General features: G+C 55.1%; 2 protein-coding genes across 13 annotated transcripts in view; one reads left to right on the top strand and one right to left on the bottom strand.

Moving 5' to 3' along the window:
• MARK2 (microtubule affinity regulating kinase 2) overlaps window positions 1-2,471 on the top strand; it is a 98,371-nt gene extending 95,900 nt beyond the window's left edge. For all 12 annotated transcript variants that reach the window (XM_081340434.1, XM_081340440.1, XM_081340441.1 and 9 more), the window contains one exon: window positions 251-2,471. In XM_081340434.1, coding sequence (XP_081196560.1) covers window positions 251-608 — 358 coding nt within the window. In that variant the 3' untranslated portion in view covers window positions 609-2,471. The remainder of the gene's footprint in view (window positions 1-250) is intronic.
• A 1,531-nt stretch (window positions 2,472-4,002) lies between these two features.
• On the bottom strand, window positions 4,003-16,774 carry RCOR2 (REST corepressor 2; the record flags this gene model as incomplete). The annotated part of the gene is made up of 12 exons (XM_081340263.1): window positions 4,003-4,356; window positions 4,447-4,670; window positions 4,992-5,049; window positions 6,114-6,191; window positions 7,426-7,641; window positions 7,851-7,920; window positions 8,415-8,539; window positions 10,992-11,153; window positions 11,361-11,413; window positions 12,673-12,753; window positions 13,489-13,545; window positions 16,660-16,774. The coding sequence occupies 12 exons, from the start codon at window positions 16,772-16,774 to the stop codon at window positions 4,003-4,005; spliced, it is 1,593 nt and encodes a 530-aa protein (XP_081196389.1).
• Between the last annotated feature and the right edge of the window lie 1,807 nt (window positions 16,775-18,581).

The following is an 18,581-nucleotide window of genomic DNA, read 5'->3' on the forward strand; positions in this document are numbered from 1 at the left end:
GTTGGGTCATGAAATGTCTGCAAGAAAACAACCAGCCTCAGACAGTACCAAGAACCCCACAGTTCCTCCTCCTCCTCCTCCATCTCTTTCTCTTTCCATCCTTCCCCACCCTCCAGCTCTTCTGGGTCACGGATCAGGATCAGGCTGAGCAGCACAGCGGGTGCCAGCCGGAGGGTTGGGGGGGGAGGGGTGGGCCCGCCTCCTCCCTCCTCACCCTTTCCCTTTCTCCTCCCCCTCCCCCCCCCGGCAGGCCTCACATGATGGGCGGCAGCGGGGAGAAAGACCGGGACGAGAACCGGGAGGCCAAGCCGCGGTCGCTGCGCTTCACCTGGAGCATGAAGACCACCAGCTCCATGGATCCCAATGAGATGATGAAGGAGATCCGGAAGGTGCTGGATGCGAACAGTTGCCAGTGCGAATTGCAGGAGAAATACATGCTCCTGTGCATGCACGGGGCGCCCGGCCACGAGGCCTTCGTGCAGTGGGAGATGGAAGTTTGCAAACTGCCCCGCCTCTCGCTCAACGGCGTCCGCTTCAAGCGGATATCGGGCACTTCCATGGCCTTCAAGAACATTGCCTCCAAAATCGCCAACGAACTCAAGCTTTAACGGCCACCCCGGGAGAGGGGGGGGGGCGCCTGTCCTGCACACGCAACGGAGAGGGGGGGGTGGGTGTTCAGGAGGAAGAGAGCCGCAACTTCACTTTGGGAGGGGCCCGGGTGCCGGGCCATGCAGGCGGGCGGGGTGGGTGGGCAGGGCATGGAGGGGGGGGAGGGGGGGTATCCCCGCCGCCTCTTCATCTCTTCCCCCTCCCTCCCCCCCCCCCCGCTGATGGATCTCCATGGAGACCGGGTGCCTGGGATTGTGGTTGGCAGCCACCTAGCTGGTCTCCGTGGCAACAGTAACGGGAGGGTACCAAGGGCTGTCGGATGAGGAAGCATCCCTTTTGGTCTCCGTGGCGACCGTGGTACTTTTTCTTCTTCTCTTTTTTTTTTTTCCTTCCTCCCCCCCCCCTCTTTTTTTTTTCCCCTCCCTTCCTTGTAAATGAGACAGGGTTTGCCGTTTTACCAAACTGCAACAGAAAAGCAGGGAGCCAGGAGCGGGGTGTCCATTCCCACAAGGGGTGGGGGGAAGCGGACCCTGGGTCAGCGGAGGAGACCACAGCTGGCAGGAGGCTGTGTGGGGGAGGGGCAGCAGCTGGCCCTTTCCTGGGGGGGGGGAAGGAGAGCCGTGGGTCTCGCTGGCCATTGATGATAGAAGCCAAGTGCCTCTTCTGCGCTCCTGCCGAGGGGCTGCCTCTGAGGTGACCCCTCTGCCTGGTCCTTGCGGATGACCCCCCCCTCACACATACACACACACACACACACACCCCAAACAAAGAGCCCCAGTTCTTCCAAGGTTTTTTTTTTTTTTTGCTCTCCCCATGCAACCTTCTTCCTTGCTAATTGGGGAGCTGCAGGGAGGCAGAGTTGGGGGGCTGTTGAGGTCGCCCAGCAACCTGAAAACCATCACTCCTTTGGTTTCCCCCCCCCCTTTTATACAGACATGGCATTAAGAGATTAAGAGGCCCACTCTCCGGGCTGGTCAGACAGACACACACACACACACCCCGGTCTAAAGGAGTCTGTTTCCCGATCTTGAATGCTGCACAACCCCACTCTGGGTTTTTTTAGTCTCCTCTTATAACCCAGCAGGTTATTTCCGTGGGCCCAAATATTTTTTTTGGGGGGGGGGCGCAGAGGCTGGCTGCGAAACAGGCCTTTCTGGTGGGGGGTACAGCCAAGGGGTTTTCACACCCCCTCCCCGCTCTTCTCCGCTGATCCTCAACAAAAGCCTTTTGGACGTTCAGGATGGGTTGGAAGAATTGGGGGTGGGCCCGCTTCTTTTTAAACCAACCCCCCCCTGCCCGGTCACAGGTACGCTGCCCCTGGCTTTCTGGAGAGCTCGGGTCGGTTTCTGCTGAAAAAAAGGGTGTGGGTGGGGAGGGGGGGACCCGTGGCTCCTGTTTTCTCCCCCCTCCCCCCCATCTTTATTTCCCTTTCCAAAGCACAAGAGCAAAAAAAAAAGACGCCCGGTTGCAGTCCCTTGCCTTCCGTTCTTCGGCCTCGCTCTCTGGGTATCTTTCGTTGTCACATTGCCGCCCCCCTCTTGAGAATGTATTTTTGGTCCTGGGGAGGGGGCTGTGCAGTCCCTTCCCCTTCTCTGACACACACACACAGACACACACGTACACGCCTGGTTTGTATATAACTGTACTGATACCTCGGTTTTTTGTGAGTGGTTATAATTTTTTTTTTGTTTAATTTCTCATCACAACATTGCCTTTTTTAAAAAAGAAAGAAAATCATGTCCTTTTGGGGAGGGGGGGGTCACCTCCCCTCCTTCCCCCCCCCCCTCTCTCTCTCTCTCTCTTAAGGAAGCTGCCGTTTGATGTAGTTTTACAGGTTCTAGATTAAAACTTTCCAGAAAGCATCTACTTAGCGTCGGATTCCTGTTTTTGGCTCCACGTTTGCTCCCATTCCAGACATAAGGGACGGAAGCTGGGCACCCACCCCTCCCCACGCCCTTTCCCCCCCCCCCCCAGGACTTGGGACCAGTAGCCTTTCATGTGGGGGGGGAGCCACCACTCCTTTCTGCTCCGGCAAAACCCGAGTTAAACCTGTGGCATCTCTGGGAGACTGGCTGGTTTCTTATTAAAGCCAAAGAAATAAAAAGCATGTGCTCCAAGCCTGTTTTTCCAAAATGATGGGGGCGGGCGGGGGTGTGTGTAGGTGGGGGGGGGGCTCTTCCTTGGAAAATGTCCCAAGCAGGGATGGGGTTGGGTGGAGGTCTGTATTTAATAATAATAAGTTGGAAGGGATCTTGGAGGTCATCTAGTCCAACCCCCTGCTCAGGCAGGAAATCCTATATCATTTCAGACAAATGGCTGCCCAGTCTCTTCTTAAAAACTTCCAGTGTTGGAGCATTCACAGCTTCTGGAGGCAGGTTGTTCCACTGGTTAATTGTTCTCACTGTCAGGAAATTTCTCCTTAGTTCCAGGTTGCTTCTCTCCTGGGTTAGTTTCCATCCGTTGCTTCTCCTGCGGTGCTTTGGAGAAGAGCTTGACTCCCTCTTCTTTGGGGCAGCCCCTGAGATATTGGAACACTGCTGTCATGTCTCCCCTGGTCCTTCTCTTCGTTAAACTACACATAGAGCGTCCCTTGGTCCCTCTTCCATTCAAGCACCATCCCGAAGCTTGTACCAAAATATCTTTATTGAAAATGCTGCACGAACTCTAAAAAGACGCCAAAGGCTGAGCTGCCGGCAAAAGGGGGGGGGAGGTCCTCAGAAAATGGGGAGGGGGAGAAATGTAAATGGTCCTGTTCTTCCCCTTAAGGTGACCCACAGCTGGCCTCGGATGTCCACGCGCACTGCTTCAAGGAGGAGAACGATGAGTAAGTACACAGCAGATGCGTCTTCAAACCTCCTCTTCCTCGTCCTTGTGGAAATCCTCGGTTCTTCGGAATAGGGACTTCTGGAGCGGTCAGCCTCTTCCCCCCCCTCCCCAAATTTGGACAGACACCCCCCCCCACCGCCACCGTCTTTCTCCCTCCCCCCTCAAATTCATCATCCTGGTCCCCCTTGTTTTCACCCGAGCAGTGGAAAACGTACTCGAAAGTCCAGTCCTATTCCAAGCTACATCTTTTCTCTACTATTTTCTCATCAACCCACCAAAAAAAAAAAACCCGCCCCAATTCCAGCATCTCACACCCCCCCCACCCCCCCATCATCAAAGGCTGTCAGCTTTCCAAACGCTACTTGAGCCATCTGAGCCATCGGGAAGATGGAGGGGAGGGCAGGAGCGGGAAGGCAAAATCCCCCCCCCCCATTCTTCCTGCCCACCCCCCTTTTTTCCCCTCCCCGCTGCCTCCGACCCACACCGCTGGGCTGGCGCTTGACGGGCTGGTACCGTTCCCAGCCGAACCCCACCTAACTGAGGCCGGGGCAGAGGGGGTTCCCCCCTTCAAAGGGACCCCAAGGAGGGCAGAGAGGGAGGGTCTCCCGTCCCACTGAGCAGCGATGGGGGGTGCTGGCCCCCCCGCGGCAGGGCCTGCCGGGACCCCACCGGCCGGATGAGCGGGGGCGGCAGCTGGCTGACGGAAAGCCTGGGCTGGAGGAAGCGCCCTTGCTGCAGGGGGGGCGGCTGGCGGTGCAGCATGGGTGCCGTGGGCAGGGTGGGCCTCAGCAAGGGGGGAGGCTGGGAGAGCGCCACGGGGGGAGGACGGGGGGAGGCGGGCAGTGGGGGAAGCGCGGGGGGAGGCTGTGCCGGCTGGGCGGGGGGCGGCTGCGCCGAGCGCGATACAGCCGTGATCTGGACCTGCAAGGAACAAAGGGGAGAAAAATCAGCACCGTGCCGTCTCCCCCTCCCCTTCCCCCCCAAATCGCACCCGGCACCCCGACGCCTCACCTCGTCCTCTTCATCGCTGCCGCTCTTCTGCTCCTGGGGGGGCGAGCTGCCTTGGGGGGGTGCCGGAGCCGCCAGGCCCTCCTGTTCGGCCTCCCACTCCTGCAGCACCTCCTCCAGGTTGAAGCGCCGGCGGTAGCTGACGAAGAAGGTCTTCACCTGCGCCACCGTCTTGTTACTGATCACCTCGGCGATGGCCTGGAAGTCCTTGCCGTATTTCCGGATGGCTGCCTCAGGAGCGCGCAGGGGAGGGAAAAGCCACGGTTGGAAACGGGGCGCCCTGCCTGGCACCACGGGGGCACCACCACCAACACCCCGGCCAGCAGAGCGTGGCTTCCCGTCTCTGGTGTCGAAAAGGGGCAGCGTCCGCACTTTGAAACCCGGGACAAAGGCGCCCTGGTGCCGCCCCCCCCCCCCGGGGAGAAAATAAGTGGTGCTTGTTTCTCCTACTGGGGGTGGGGGGGTCCCCCCACCCGTTCCACATGGTGGCATGGTAAAAAAAAAACCCCTCTCCCCGCTCTTCTCCCGAGCACAGTCGGGAAACTCACCCTGCACCGCCAGCAGCTGCTCATCAGTGGTCCAGCGGGAATTAAACTTGATGTTAGTCTACAAAATTACAGGTTGGAGTTGAATCTTAAGGCCACCCCTTTTTGACCCTCTTTGCTCTCCCCCCCCCCCACCAAGCACTTTGGAGCCCTGAAACCAGGGCTGCCCCCCCCTCCCCGAAATCCTTCAACGCCTGCTCCTCTCTCCGACAGTTGGCACGGATTCAGTTACACAAACGGTAGCGAACGAATGGAGTTTCTGTAGGCTCTCAATGTTTTTTTCTTCTCTGTAACCAAGCTTTTATTATTTTTATAAGTAACTGAAGATGGTGAACGGGTCTAATACTCCCCCTTCCTACGTTTCCCCACAACAACCTTGCAAAGTGGGTTGGGTTGAGAGAGAGAGAGATTGGGCCAAAGTCACCCAGACAGCTTGCATGGCTAAGGCGGGACTAGAACTCACCACCTCCTGGTGATTGGGCCAAAGTCACCCAGACAGCTTGCATGGCTAAGGCAGGACTAGAACTCACCGTCTCCTGGTGATTGGCCCTAAGTCACCCAGCCATCTTACATGGCTAAGGCAGGACTAGAACTCACTGTCTCCTGGTGATTGGGCCAAAGTCACCCAGACAGCTTGCATGGCTAAGGCAGGACTAGAACTCACCGTCTCCTGGTGATTGGCCCTAAGTCACCCAGCCATCTTACATGGCTAAGGCAGGACTAGAACTCACTGTCTCCTGGTGATTGGGCCAAAGTCACCCAGACAGCTTGCATGGCTAAGGCAGGACTAGAACTCACCGTCTCCTGGTGATTGGCCCTAAGTCACCCAGCCATCTTACATGGCTAAGGCAGGACTAGAACTCACTGTCTCCTGGTGATTGGGCCAAAGTCACCCAACCGGATTTCACACCTAAGGCGGGACTAGAACTCACCTTCTCCTAGTTTCCAGCCTGGAGCCTTAACCAGGCAAGACCAAAATGGTTCTCTTAAATAAATTAAGCTAACATTTCGCCTGTCCCCCCTCCTCCTATTTTGGGGAGCACAAAGGTGGGTCTCCCTCCTCTCGTCCTTGCCCTGTTCTTCCCTTCCTGGGGTCCAAGCGGGGGCGCACAGGTGAGCACTCACCTCGGGGGGGCGCAGTTTGTGTATCCCTTCGCCTAGCACCTGCTTCATGCTGCTGTTGATCTGTTTGATGCTCTGCACCTAGCAGGGAAAGGATGGGGAGTCTCAGTACGGGGTTTCCAAGTTTGGGGGGGGAGGCAAAAAAGGGCTCAGCAGCAGCACCCCACGAGCTTAAAAGGATGGAGGAGGAGACAAAAGGGGAACTGGTAACCGAACTATAGACCTGAAAATTAAAGAGAAGTCCTCAACTTCCGGCAACAAAGCTTGGGAAATTTGTCATTAAAAGCCTCCGGGATCCGAGTTACTAAGCAAATCGCTAATTGTCATTATTGTCAAGTGAGACATGTTGACTGGCAGCTTTTCCCACTGTCCTGAAGGCAGGACAAGAAGCAAGGGATGGGAAACTGAAATCAAGGAGAGAAACTGGATTAAACTTTCCTCGCAGAAGTGTAGACCAAGATGCTGGATGGAATCAGAATAACAGAATCTTCACCAGAGAATAACAGAATCTCCCACAGACCAGCTGTAGATATGGAGGAGCAACTTAAATTCCAGTTGTCGATCATTTGCACACCTCCAGGTGTGGTGGGCTACACTCAAGAGGCAACCTAAGGCAGGGGTAGGCAACCTCGGCTCTTTGATGACTCATGGACTTCAACTCCCAGAATTCCTGAGTCAGCTATGCTATGTCAGGAATTCTGGGAGTTGAAGTCCATGAGTCATCAAAGAGCCGAGGTTGCCTACCCCTGACCTAAGGAAAGGTGAGATGCCAGAAACTTTGAAGGGGTGCTTCTACTCAAGAGGCCCCCACTTCATCCAGCTGTACTGGGCAATTTTTGCTCACTCTCCCAATTTCACTTTTGGAGTGAAGGAAGAGTAACAGAATTAAGGAGGAATTAATTCCCTGACAGAACAATTAACCAGTGGAACAACTTGCCACCAGAAGTTCTGGGCGCTCCATCCCCTGGAGGTTTCCAAAAAGAGACTGGACATTCATTTGTCCAGAATAGTATAGGGTCTCCTGCCTGAGCAGGGGGTTGGACTAGAAGGCCTCCAAGGATCCCGTCCAACTCTCGATCCCATTCCAAACCCCACTTCTTAAGCAAATGGAAGGAAGCCAACGATGAAACGCGGCTTTTACGCTCTGCCGCCGTGACTTTAGCACTCCCCGGCTGCCGAAAAGGCCTTTCAAATTCAGGACCAGGTTCAAGTGGATAAATAAATAAATAAATAAATAAATAAATAAATAAATAAATAAATAAATAAATAAATAATAGAAAATTAATAAAAGATTTTGGATGAGACATTTTTTTACCTGGCGTTTTAGCGAAACCAGCTGAGAATCCAGATGGCGCAAGGTGAGCACAGCCATGTCAGGACTGGCGGAGAGGCCCGTGATTCCTTCCTGGCTCAGGTACATGCCCTTCGGAGGGCGCCGGCGCACGCGGAGAGGGTGGTGCCGATACTGGGGCAGTTGGACCTCCTTTTTCATTGGCCCAGGTTTGCTGCTGGGGGGCTTCGGATAACTAGGCTGTGGGGAAAGAGAGAAAGGCGAGGGATGAAATCTGGGGCGGGGGGAGAAACCCTCAAAGCGATCCTGCTTCAAAGTACCGTATTTCTGGGGGTTTTCAAGAAGAGAGTGGACAACCGTTTGTCCGAAATGAAATAGGCCTTCTTGCTTGAGCAGGGGGGGGTTGGACTGGATGACCTCGAAGGTCCCTTCCGGCTCTCATTCCTTACCTCCTTCTTGGGATCCATGGCATCAAATTCCCCTTCGCTGACCTGGCGGGCCTCTTCCAGTTCATCACTGCTGTGTGTAAAAAAAAAAGAGCAACTTGAGTGAGGTCTTCTCCAGCCACCCCAGACCTGCCTATCCTACAAATGATTTTAGATGTTTCCATCTACTCCGGAGGTCTTCCGACTTGGCCCTTTCCTTTGATGACTTGTGGACTTCAACTCCCAGAATTCCTCAGCCTGGCTGAGGAATTCTGGGAGTTGAAGTCCACAAGTCATCAAAGGGCCAAGTTGGAAGACCCCTGATTCACTCTGTGGTTTATCCTACTGCCTTCCCCAGTTCCCAGAAACAACTTCCCACAAAAACCATCTGTGTGGTTTGCCTCTTATTTCTACATCTGTGTGTGTGTACACATACACAAACACATGGACAAAGAGCTGCATTTGGCCTCAAACATGTTGAGGAGGCCTTTTCGGTGGTAGCAGAATCTGCTGCAAAGTTGTCTCCATCACTCCAAAACCAACGCCTTCCTTTGCCTCCTGGCAGACTGGATCTGTTTACTGGATCACCTGTCATCCTTCTCCTTCCGGCTCAGCAACTTGCGGGCTTGCCGGTCCATCACACTTGTCCGACTTCTCGTCTTTTTCCACGAGTAGTAATATTTCACCAAGCTGGGGATTAACTTGTCAGGAAGCTATGTTGAGTTGGAGGGAGGGAGGAGGGAGAAAGAGAGAGAAACGTTGGCGGTCAAGAAATCCAGCATCGACGCTTTTGTATAAACGGATCAACCCTCAGCATAAAGGCTGACTTGGATCAACAGTTTTGTGCCGGCCTTGTTGCACCCACACGACACCATTAAAACTGGGCCGGTGAAAGACTCAGCACACTTTACACCGAGGTCAAAACTGGCTCAAGGGGAGCTTGATGTGACTTGTGGCGTCCTTGGTGCTCTCCGAGCTGGGTGGTTCTCCTGCAGGCGTTTCGTTACTCAAACCGGTTTAATATGATCGGTGCTAAAAGTCAAGTCTCTTTTTAGCTCTCATGATGTTACCGTTGGGTCATGAAACGTCGAGAAAAGGAAAAAAAACCGTCGAGTTCGCAGAGCACCAAGGACCCCACAGCTGCGATTATTCCCTTCCGTGTGCAAAGCCAGCTTGATTCAAAAAGATGGAGGTGGGTTTTTTTGGCTAGATTGAAATTGGAAAAGCTAATACCTCTCTTGCTTAGAAACGGAGGCTAGTCAAGGATGCCAGAAGCCCGGCTCTGTAAGACTTTCTTTCTTTCTCTTTTTCTTTCTTTCTTTCTTTCTTTCTTTCTTTCTTTCTTTCTTTCTTTCTTTCTTTCTTTCTTTCTTTCTTTCTTTCTTTCCCCTCCCTCCCTCCCTTTCTTTTCCTTCTTTTTCTTTCTCTTTTTTCTTTCTTTTCTTTCCCTTTTTTCTCCTTCCTTCTTCCTTTTCCCTCCCTCCCTCCCTTTCTTTTACTTTCTTTCTTTTTCTTTTTTTCTTTTTCCTTTCTTTTTCTTTCTCTTTCAATTTCTTTCTTTCCCTTTTTTCTCCTTCCTTCCTTCTTCCTTTTCCCTCCCTCCCTCCCTTTCTTTTACTTTCTTTCTTTTTCTTTCTTTTTCTCTTTCTTTCTTTCTCTTTCTCTTTCTTTCTTTCCCTTTTTTCTCCTTCCTTCCTTCTTCCTTTTCCCTCCCTCCCTCCCTTTCTTTTTCTTTCTTTTTCTTTTTCTTTCTTTTTCTCTTTCTTTCTCTTTTTCTTTCTTTCTCTTTTTCTTTCTTTCTTTCCCTTTTTTCTCCTTCCTTCCTTCTTCCTTTTCCCTCCCTCCCTCCCTTTCTCTTTCTTTCTTTCTTTCTTTCTTTCTTTCTTTCTTTCTTTCTTTCTTTTTCTTTCTTTCTTTCTTTCTTTTTCTCTTTCTTTTTCTCTTTCTTTCTTTCTCTTTTTCTTTCTTTCCCTTTTTTCTCCTTCCTTCTTCCTTTCCCCTCCCTCCTTTTCTTTTACTTTCTTTCTTTCTTTCTTTTTCTCTTTCTTTCTCTTTTTCTTTCTTTCCCTTTTTTCTCCTTCCTTCGTTCTTCCTTTTCCCTCCCTCCCTCCCTTTCTTTTACTTTCTTTCTTTCTTTTCCTTTTTTCTCCTTCCTTCCTTCTTCCTTTTCCCTCCCTCCGCATAATTCCTTCCTTCCTTCCTTCCTTCCTTCCTTCCTTCCTTCCTTCCTTCCTTCCTTCCTCTCTCTCTCTCTCTCTCTCTCTCTCTCTCTCTCTCTCTCTCTCTCTCTCTCTCTCTCTCTCTCTCTCTCTTTCTTTCTGGGTTGCATACAACAATGTATAACCCAGGATTGCGACACCACTATTGACCCGGGCTTGCATGCTGACATTGCTTCTCAATAGGACAAAATCATATTTTCTTTCTTGCTTACCAGCAAAGAACCGGCTGGCTCAGCCAGCGAGTGCAATTACAGATTGTCTACAGCCAGCTGCTGCTAACCATGCTTTTTACTGGCAAGTTATAATTTTAAACATCTCATTCATTCTTCATTCATTCATTCATTTTTGCCACTATTTTTTCTCTCTTCTTTTTTAAGACTTTAAGAAGATGTCAACCAACTTCATTGGTTATAGTGCCGGCAGATTTAAAAAAAAAAAAAAGCAGAGTAACCTGATAATTACATGTAATTACATAATTACATGTAATTTCACACACACACGTGTGTAAAATTAGGGACGCAGTGGCTCAGTGGGTTAGGACGCTGAGCTTGTCGATCAGAAGGTCGGCAGTTTGGCGGGTCGAATCCCGAGTGCCGCGTAGCAGAGTGAGCGCCTGTTACTCGTCCCAGCTTCTGCTAACCTAGCAGTTCGAAAGCCCGTAAAAATGCAAGTAGAAAAATAGGGACCGCTACGGTGGGAAGGTAACAGCGTTCCGTGCGCCTTTGGCGTCTAGTCATGCCGGCCACATGACCACGGAGACGTCCTCGGACAAGCGCTGGCTCTTCGGCTTTGAAACGGAGATGAGCACCGGCCCCTGGAGTCGGAAACGACTAGCACGCATGTGCGGGGGAACCTTTATCTTTACCTTTTAACCTGATTTAAATCCAGTGCCCGCACAGCAGCACCCTAACTAACCGGGGAGAGGGAGAAGAGGGCCTTTACGTACCATCTGCTGGATGCGAGCAAAGCTTTTTCCGTGGAAGCTGAAGGCTTGTTCGAACAGGACTTTGTCTTCCACCGTCCATTCATCGGGGAACGGTGTGAAATTGGCTAAATCGGCCAGCGACTTCTCCACATCGTGTTTGTGCCACAAGAGCATCCCCAAAGCCTGTTGTTGTTGTTTTTTTGGAGGAGGAGAGGGGAAGAAAAAGAGATTGAGACTGTGAACGTAGCAGCCTGCTTCCTCCAAACCTGGAAAGGTGAGAGTCCCTTTAAAAATAAGTTTCTAGTCCCTGTTGGAAAGCTGACCCTGAAAAAGACGAGATTGAGACGGGAGGTTTGGCTGGGCTTTTAAATGCTGTTTTGCTCCTTTTACCTGCTCAATGTTGTAGCCGTGCTTCTCCTTGGCCATGGCGATGTATTTGTCCACTAGGGGGAGAAAGAGAGAAATGTCAGACTCTGGAAAGGGGGCAGGGAATCCTCGCTTTACAACAGCTCGTTTAGTGACCGTTTGAAGTTACAGCGGCACTGGGGGAAAAAGTCACCTTTTTCCCAGGGTCCTTGTAAAGCGACCCACATTTTCTGACAATGTGCTGATTCTGCAAACTGCTTAGAGCAGGGCTCTTCAAATGTGGCCCTTTTATGACTTGTGGACTTCAACTCCCAGAATTCCTGGCTGGCTGAGGAATTCTGGGAGTTGAAGTCCACAAGTCATAAAGGGGCCAAGTTCGGAGAGCCCTTGGCTGAGGAGAGAGCAGTAAAGCAGTTTGAAGCAACGTAGAAGTATGTGTATTAGAATCAGAATAACAAGAGTTGGAAGGGACCTTGTAGGTCATCTAGTCCAACCCCCCACCCACCCAATAAGTGTTATCGCTATCGTCAGAAGGTTGCAAGAGGGAGTCGCGTGACAACACCCCCCCACACCCACACACACACACCTGGGACATTGCAACCGTCATAAATACGCGTCAGTTGCCAAGCGTCTGAATTTTGATGAGGGTGCTGCAAAAGCGGTCACTTTTTCCCCCAGTGCTGTTGTAACTTCCAACCGTCACTAAACGAGTGGTTGTAAGTCAAGGACTGCCTGTTTTTGACACCGCACGCGCGCACACACACACACCCTTCATTTGCACCCGAAAATCTCACAACAATGCTGCAAAGCTCCTTCACCTTGTTCCAGTCCGAGGCCTGGCTTTTTGTGGGTACCCCTCAAAAACACCCCACGTGGGACCACCGAACCCCAACACTGAGGACCACCCACCCCACCCCGGCTTCAGCAAAGGCAGGACTCCGTGTCTGGCTGCCACCCCCCACCCCCAGTTTCCTATACCAGCCAGATTAAAAGCCTGGAATATATGCTTTCCCCCCCCACACACACACACACACTAGAAAACCTAGCGCAAGGTTGCTTCTGGAGGTGGGGTGGGCTTCAAGTAGGCGGGGAAGAGAGAGAGAGAGAGAGAGAGAAAAAAGAGAGGAGAGAGAGAGAAGAGAGAAAGAGGAGGAGAGAGAAGAGAGAGAGAGAAGAGAGAGAGAGAGAGAGAACATCACTCAATGCATGCAAAGATCAAAATAGCTTGGGGGAATAAGCGGGGGGGGGGGCAGCTGGGGAGGGGGTCCTGGAAGGCAAAGGCCATTCCTCTGATGCTGCCTTCCTGCTCTCTTCACCACGGAGGGCTTCCACTCACATTTGGCGTCGGACACGCACTGGTTGGGCGACCAAACCAACATCCCTTTCAACTCTTTATTGCTGTATCGAGCCAGGCTCTCTACGTAAGACAAAAGAGGACAGGAGCCATCAGGACACACAGAGGGGCCAGCAGGCCCATCTCCCCCTCCCCACAAAGGAGGGGGAGAGGGGAAGGGAGGGGAGGGGAGGGGAGGGGGGAATGAAGAAAAAGCCAGGGAGGCAAGGAAGGCACAGCCTCTTCCCCCCCCTCCCTCATTCCCCATTGCCCAACAGGCCTACTTCTTCGGCCTTTTTTTTCCTTTTCTTTTAATTAAACCATGGGCACTCCTCCCAACACACACACACACACACACACACTTGGCCAGCCCAGCGTGCAAGAAAGGTCTTGACCTCCACCCCCCAGCCCCATAACTTAAGAGCAAAGGCTTCAATGGGCGGGCAAGGCTGCAAAGGGTGGGGAGGCCAGGCGTTGTTGTGGTTGTTGTTGTGGTTGTTTTTGAGCTTTAAAACTGGGGAGGGGGCAGTGGAGAGGAAAGAAGGTGGGAGAAATTGCCAGGAAGGGGACAAGGGGGCAGGCTAGAGAGGTCAAGCCCACCCACCCACCCACCCACCCACCCCCAATCCCCTTTCTGGCTGGCTTCTTCCAGAAGGATTTTATATTTTTATATTTTATATTTTTATTTAAAGAAAGAGGGAGAAAACAACCCATTTGCCTGCAGACTGGCAAAGGGAGAAAGGGGGGGGGGGTTGTTCCTCCACTCCCCCTCCCTTTCCCCCCCCTCCCCCTGTTTTTTTTATTTATTTATTTATTTACCTGGTTTGCACTCTGGAATGACTGCCTGGTAATCTGCTCCCACGCGGATCATGCTATCTGCAAAGGAACAAGCCAGGCCAAAGGGTCGGACCAGCTTCTCAAGTTAACACGGGCAACGGGGGTGGGGAGTTGGAGGGGGGGGTGTGGGGGGGCTTCTTAAGGGTGCTGATTTGCCAGGCTGGAGCCAGAGATCCCCCCCTCCCGGGCTTTGCCCCCCCCCTTTTTTTTTTTTGCAAGCATCTTCAGGCCCCCCCTGGGGGAAAAAAGGAAAAAAAAAAAGCTTTGGCTGAAATTGGATTAGCCCATAGGTTAAAACAATGGCAGCGCACGCAACACGCAACACGCCCCACCCCGCTGCCCCCCCCCAGCGTGCTTGCTTTCACCTGAACGGGCCCCACCGCAGGGTCAGCACCCCCCCCCACTCCCCCCACCCCACGGAAAGTGGCAGGCGTGTTTGGCAGAAGGAAGAAGAGGCCTGAGGTCTCTCTCTTCCCCCCCCCCTTCCTTGGCCTGGCACGGAGGGCAGAGCTGAGCAGAGGCAACTTTTGGGCCCAAGGGAGATTTCTCTCTCTTCTTTTCCCCCCCCCCAAACACACACGCACCCCCCCCTCCGGGGCTAACCCCCCCCCTACGGCTCTGATCCTCTCCCAAGTGAAGCCAGAGAGTTGGAGCCCCCTCCTGTCTGGTCCTCGCCCGCTGCAAGTTAGCATTCCAGGCACATCATCCCTGAAGCGCCCGAGCTTTGGGTAGTGGAGAATCCAGGCCCCTTGGGACCCCCCCCCTCAAGAAAACAACCAGCAGGAGAATAGCTGGCCAAGGCACCTTTTCTGCTGATTATTATTAAAGTTTGAGTCGCTCTGTCCAGCCCTGCCTTCTCCCCCCCCCCGCCAGCTGCTGCCCCCTTGATTCCTTTGTTTTTCCTTCCTCCCCTTTGTTACTTCCTTCCTTCCTCTTCCTTCCCTTCCCTGTCATTACTCCCTCTCCCTCTCCTCCCTTCCTCTTTTTCCTTCCTTCCCTTTCCCTCCCCTGTGTTACTCCTTCCTTCCTTCCCTTCCTCTTTCCTTCTTCCCTTCCTTCCCTTTCCCTCCTTTACTCTCCCCCTCCCCGTCCTTCCTTCCCTTCCCCTCCCCTTCATTACTCGTCTCCCTCTCCTTCCTTCCTCTCTTTTTCCTTCCTTCCCTTTCCCTCCCCTGTGTTACTCCTTCCTTCCTTCCCTTCCTCTTCCCTTCCTGCCTTCCTTCCCTTTACTCTCCCCTTCCCCTCCCCTTCATTCCTCCATGTCCCTCTCCTTCCTTCCTTCCCTTTGTTACTCCTTCCTCCCTCTTCCTCCCCTTTCATTACTCTGTCTTCTCCTTCCTTCCTCTCTCCTTCCTTCCCTTCCTTTCCCTCCCCTTTGTTACTCCTTCCTTCCCTTCCTCCCTTCCTCCCCTTTCCCTCCCATTCATTACTCTCTCCCCCTTCCTTCCTTCCTTCCTTCCTTTCTTCATTTTCTTTCCTTCCTTCCTTCCTTCCTTCCCCCCTCCCCCTTCTGATATCCTTAAACAGCTGCTAAGCAGCAGCAAGATCTGGAAACATTTAGCCAATGACATGCCAAGGAGCAGCCAGGCTTCCTGGCACAAGGTCTCGGGAACACATTGTGGGGGGGGGGGGGCAGCTTGGGAGTCCTGCTATTCCAATTGGGGTAAGGTCCACCACCAGCCTCTTTTTCCAGGAGGGGTGGGGTGGGGAGTGGGCCCTTTCAATTTCCAAAGAGGTAGAGCTCCCTTGTGACTTCTGGGATCTGGGGGGCATCCTGGCACCTGTGCCCCTCCTCTCAAATACCTCCGGCGTTTCGTGGGGGGGGGGAAACAATCAAAGGTGGCTTTGGGCACCGCGTGTGCTTGCTGGTGGGGCTATTTCGGTGGCGTGGAGATGACTTGGCAGAGACAGATGGCTTTGAAACAGCTTGAGCTGTGCTTCCCCGCCCCTCCACCACGGAAGTAGTAATGGGGCTGGGGGGGGTGGGATGCTTGATCCCAAAGGGGGCAGACCAGCCGTGGGAGGGATGCTCGATCCACCCAGGAATTCATGCTGAAAAGGAACAAGTCAAAGGGAGCCTGTTGGGGGGGTCTTTCTCTGACCACTGAGCTTCCTGCCCCCCCTCCCCCCAGCGGTAGCCTTGTAAGCAGCCCCCCCCCCAACCAAGAAGCTTGGCTGCGGGAGGAAAAGGCCCTCCCCCCCTCCTCGGGCATGGGGAGGGTCCTTCCACATCCCATCCCTAGAGAGGCTAAACAAAGCCGGGGGAGGGGGGAGCCGGTGCAGGAAGACCCCCCCCCCATCCCGCGCGCCATGCCTAAAGGGGAGCACGAGCTGAGACGGGGGGGGCGTGTGTGTACCAAACGGAGTGCTCTCCAAGCGAACTTCCCAATTTTAGGCTGGCTGGCGGGGGGGGGGGGAGGAGAGGATGAAGTGGCCAGCGACCCGAAGCATCCTTCCTTCCTCCTCCTCCTCCTCCTCCTCCTCGCCCAACTGGCGGAGCGGATGGGGGCCAGGAGATCGGCCAAAGGGCACCCCGGGTGGGGGGCGGTGCATTGTCTCACCGTGGCAACCCCAACCGCGGGACGCTGGCGGTGTGTGTGTGTGTGTGTGTGTGTGTGTGTGTGTGTGTGTGTGTGTGTGTGTGTGTAAATAGCCAGGTGGAGGTGGGGGGCTGCTTGCTCCAAGGCTACCCCCGCGACCCAGACCTCCGGCCTCCCCTCCTTCCCACCCACCCACCCCCCACGTTAAAAACTCCGGGCCCATCTGCCTTTCCCCAAGTCCCGCGCTGCCCATCCCCTTCGCCCCCCTCCCCGCCTTATTGTTATTGTTGTGCTGGCAAGTTGCGGGCCATCTGCACGCTCCCAGCCGGCCAAAAAGGGGACCCTTCCTCAGCAAACGGGGGTCCCCCGCTCTCTCGCCCCCCCTCCGTGTCCCCCCCCGTGTCGAAGGCCGATCACCCCGAAAGGGACAGAAGAGAGCAGGGCGGCCAGATTCTAAGGAGCTCCCTTCACCCCCATTTCGTTCCCCGCCCGGGAGACTTTTTTTTGGGGGGGGGGGTCGGGACGGCTGGGCCCCGGGCCCGATCCTGGTTGCCTTCCCTCCCTCCGACGACCCTTCCCCAAGCCCCCCACCCCCTCTACCCCTCCGTCTCACCGTGCGAGTGCTCCTCCTCGCTGCTCTCGTCCTCGGAATTGGGGTGGGGGCCATAGGTGGCCGACTTGGCCCGGCTCCTGGAGAGGATCCCCGATTTTTCCATGACGGAAGGCATGTCGCTCCGGCTGCCTCTGGGTGGGGGGGGCGGACGACGGAGCTGGGCGCCCGCCACTCCCACCGGCCCCTGCCCCGACCTCCCAATTCAAAGCACCATCGCTCGGAGGAGGAAGTTGGCAGGACTCCCGGACCCAGAAGCCCCGGCCGGCCGCTTGGCCGGCCCGGCTTGCCACCCGCTTCGGCTTCTCCGAGCGCCGCTTCCCTTCTCTTCTCGCCTGGGGTTCCCCCCCCCCAAAAACCCCGCACCGCCGCCTTGCAAAGTTACGGTAAACTTCCCCGGACGGGGCGCAGGCGGAGCGTGAGGGGGGGGAGTCTCCGGGTGGGTGGGGAGGGGGCGATGAGCCCCTGGGGGAGATCGAGGAGGGGGAACCCCGCGGGAAGAGGGGGGGTGTCGCAAGAAGGACCCCTGGCCAAACAGAAGAGGGGGTTGGGGAAAAAAAAGAGCTTAAAAAAACTGGGGAAGGGGCTTTCCTTAGCTCCCTGGAAGTCTCCTTAAGCGACCCTCCCCCGCAGCCCTAAATCAGCCTGCGCGGCCCCCCCCCTCTTTCCCAAGAGATGCAGTAACTTGTGCAAGGGGGGGGCTTGCAACTCCGAGTTGCAAGGGGAGTAAGCCGGGTTTTGACCCCCCCACCCCACCCCGTTTCGAGGCGGGCGGGGCCCTTGAAGTGCCAAAAAAAAAAGTTGGGGGTGAGGGCTACTTGCGAGCGCTGCCCCCTTCTTCCTCCTCCTCCTCCTCTTCTTCCTCCTCCTCCTCCTCCTCCTCCTCTTCTTCCTCCTCCTCCTCCTCTTCTTCCTCCTCCTCCTCCTCCTCCTCCTCTTCCTCCCGCCGCCGCCACCAGCTCCTTTTCCCTCCCGCTCGCACAATGAGTCGCAGCCCGGCGCTCTCCCCCGCTTTCCCTCCTCCCGCTTCGCCTTCCTCCTCCTCCTCGCTCCCCCAGGGCCCCCCCCCTGCCCCCGCCCCGCTCTGGCTCTCCGGCTGCTGGTTGGCAGAAAGTAGATCCAGCCCCCCGCCTGCCTTCGCACCTCCTCCCCCCCCCAGACCCTTCCGCCGGCTCCTGCCTGCACATCTGGCCAGAGGCGCGCGGAGGCGCCGGCGCGGGAGGGAGGGAGGGAGGGAGAGAAAGGCAGGGAGGGGGCAGCGCGCGCTCCAGATGTGCGCGGCTCGGGAGCGAGCCAGCCAGCCAGCCAGCCAGAGGGGGGGAGGGCGCGCGCCCCAAGGCAAGGTCAAGCCGAGGGACCCCCGGCTCTGGCAGACCGCCCCCTCCCGTGTGTTTGTGCGTGTGTGTGTGTTTGTGTGTGCGCGGGTGTGTGTGTGTGTGTGTGTGTGTGCAGCCCCTTTGCAGCGGGGGTCGAGCGAGGCTGGGCTCCCCTTCCCGGCCAGAGGCACGTGGGAGTCGCGCTCCGGTCCCCCCCCTTCCTCCTGCCTTTTCGGGGGCGGGAGGGGGGGTAAAGTGTCGACAAATGGACAAAAGCTGGGCCGTCCTTCCCTTCTTCCCCATTGCGGACCCCTCGCGCTGTAGACCAGGGGCAGGGGTCCTCCCTCCACCCCTCTCCTCCCTTGCTTCCCCCCCTCACCCCAAAGAATCAAAGCCTCCCTTCCTAAAGCCTCATGGGATGCCCTTTCGCCCCCCTTCTCCCCAATCTGCGTGGGCATCACCACGTGGGCATCACCCCCCATTGTAAGAAACACCCCTCCCATCTGGCTGTGGGGCCTGGGGGGGGGGTTCTGCCTGGAAGGTCTCTTGCCCAACGGTTGGATTTGGCGGGGTGGGGGGGAGGTTGTAAAGGCACTGGTCAGCATCTCC

Source organism: Vipera berus (genome assembly GCF_964194415.1).
Source record: "Vipera berus genome assembly, chromosome: 16".
NCBI classification, from domain to species: domain Eukaryota; kingdom Metazoa; phylum Chordata; class Lepidosauria; order Squamata; family Viperidae; genus Vipera; species Vipera berus.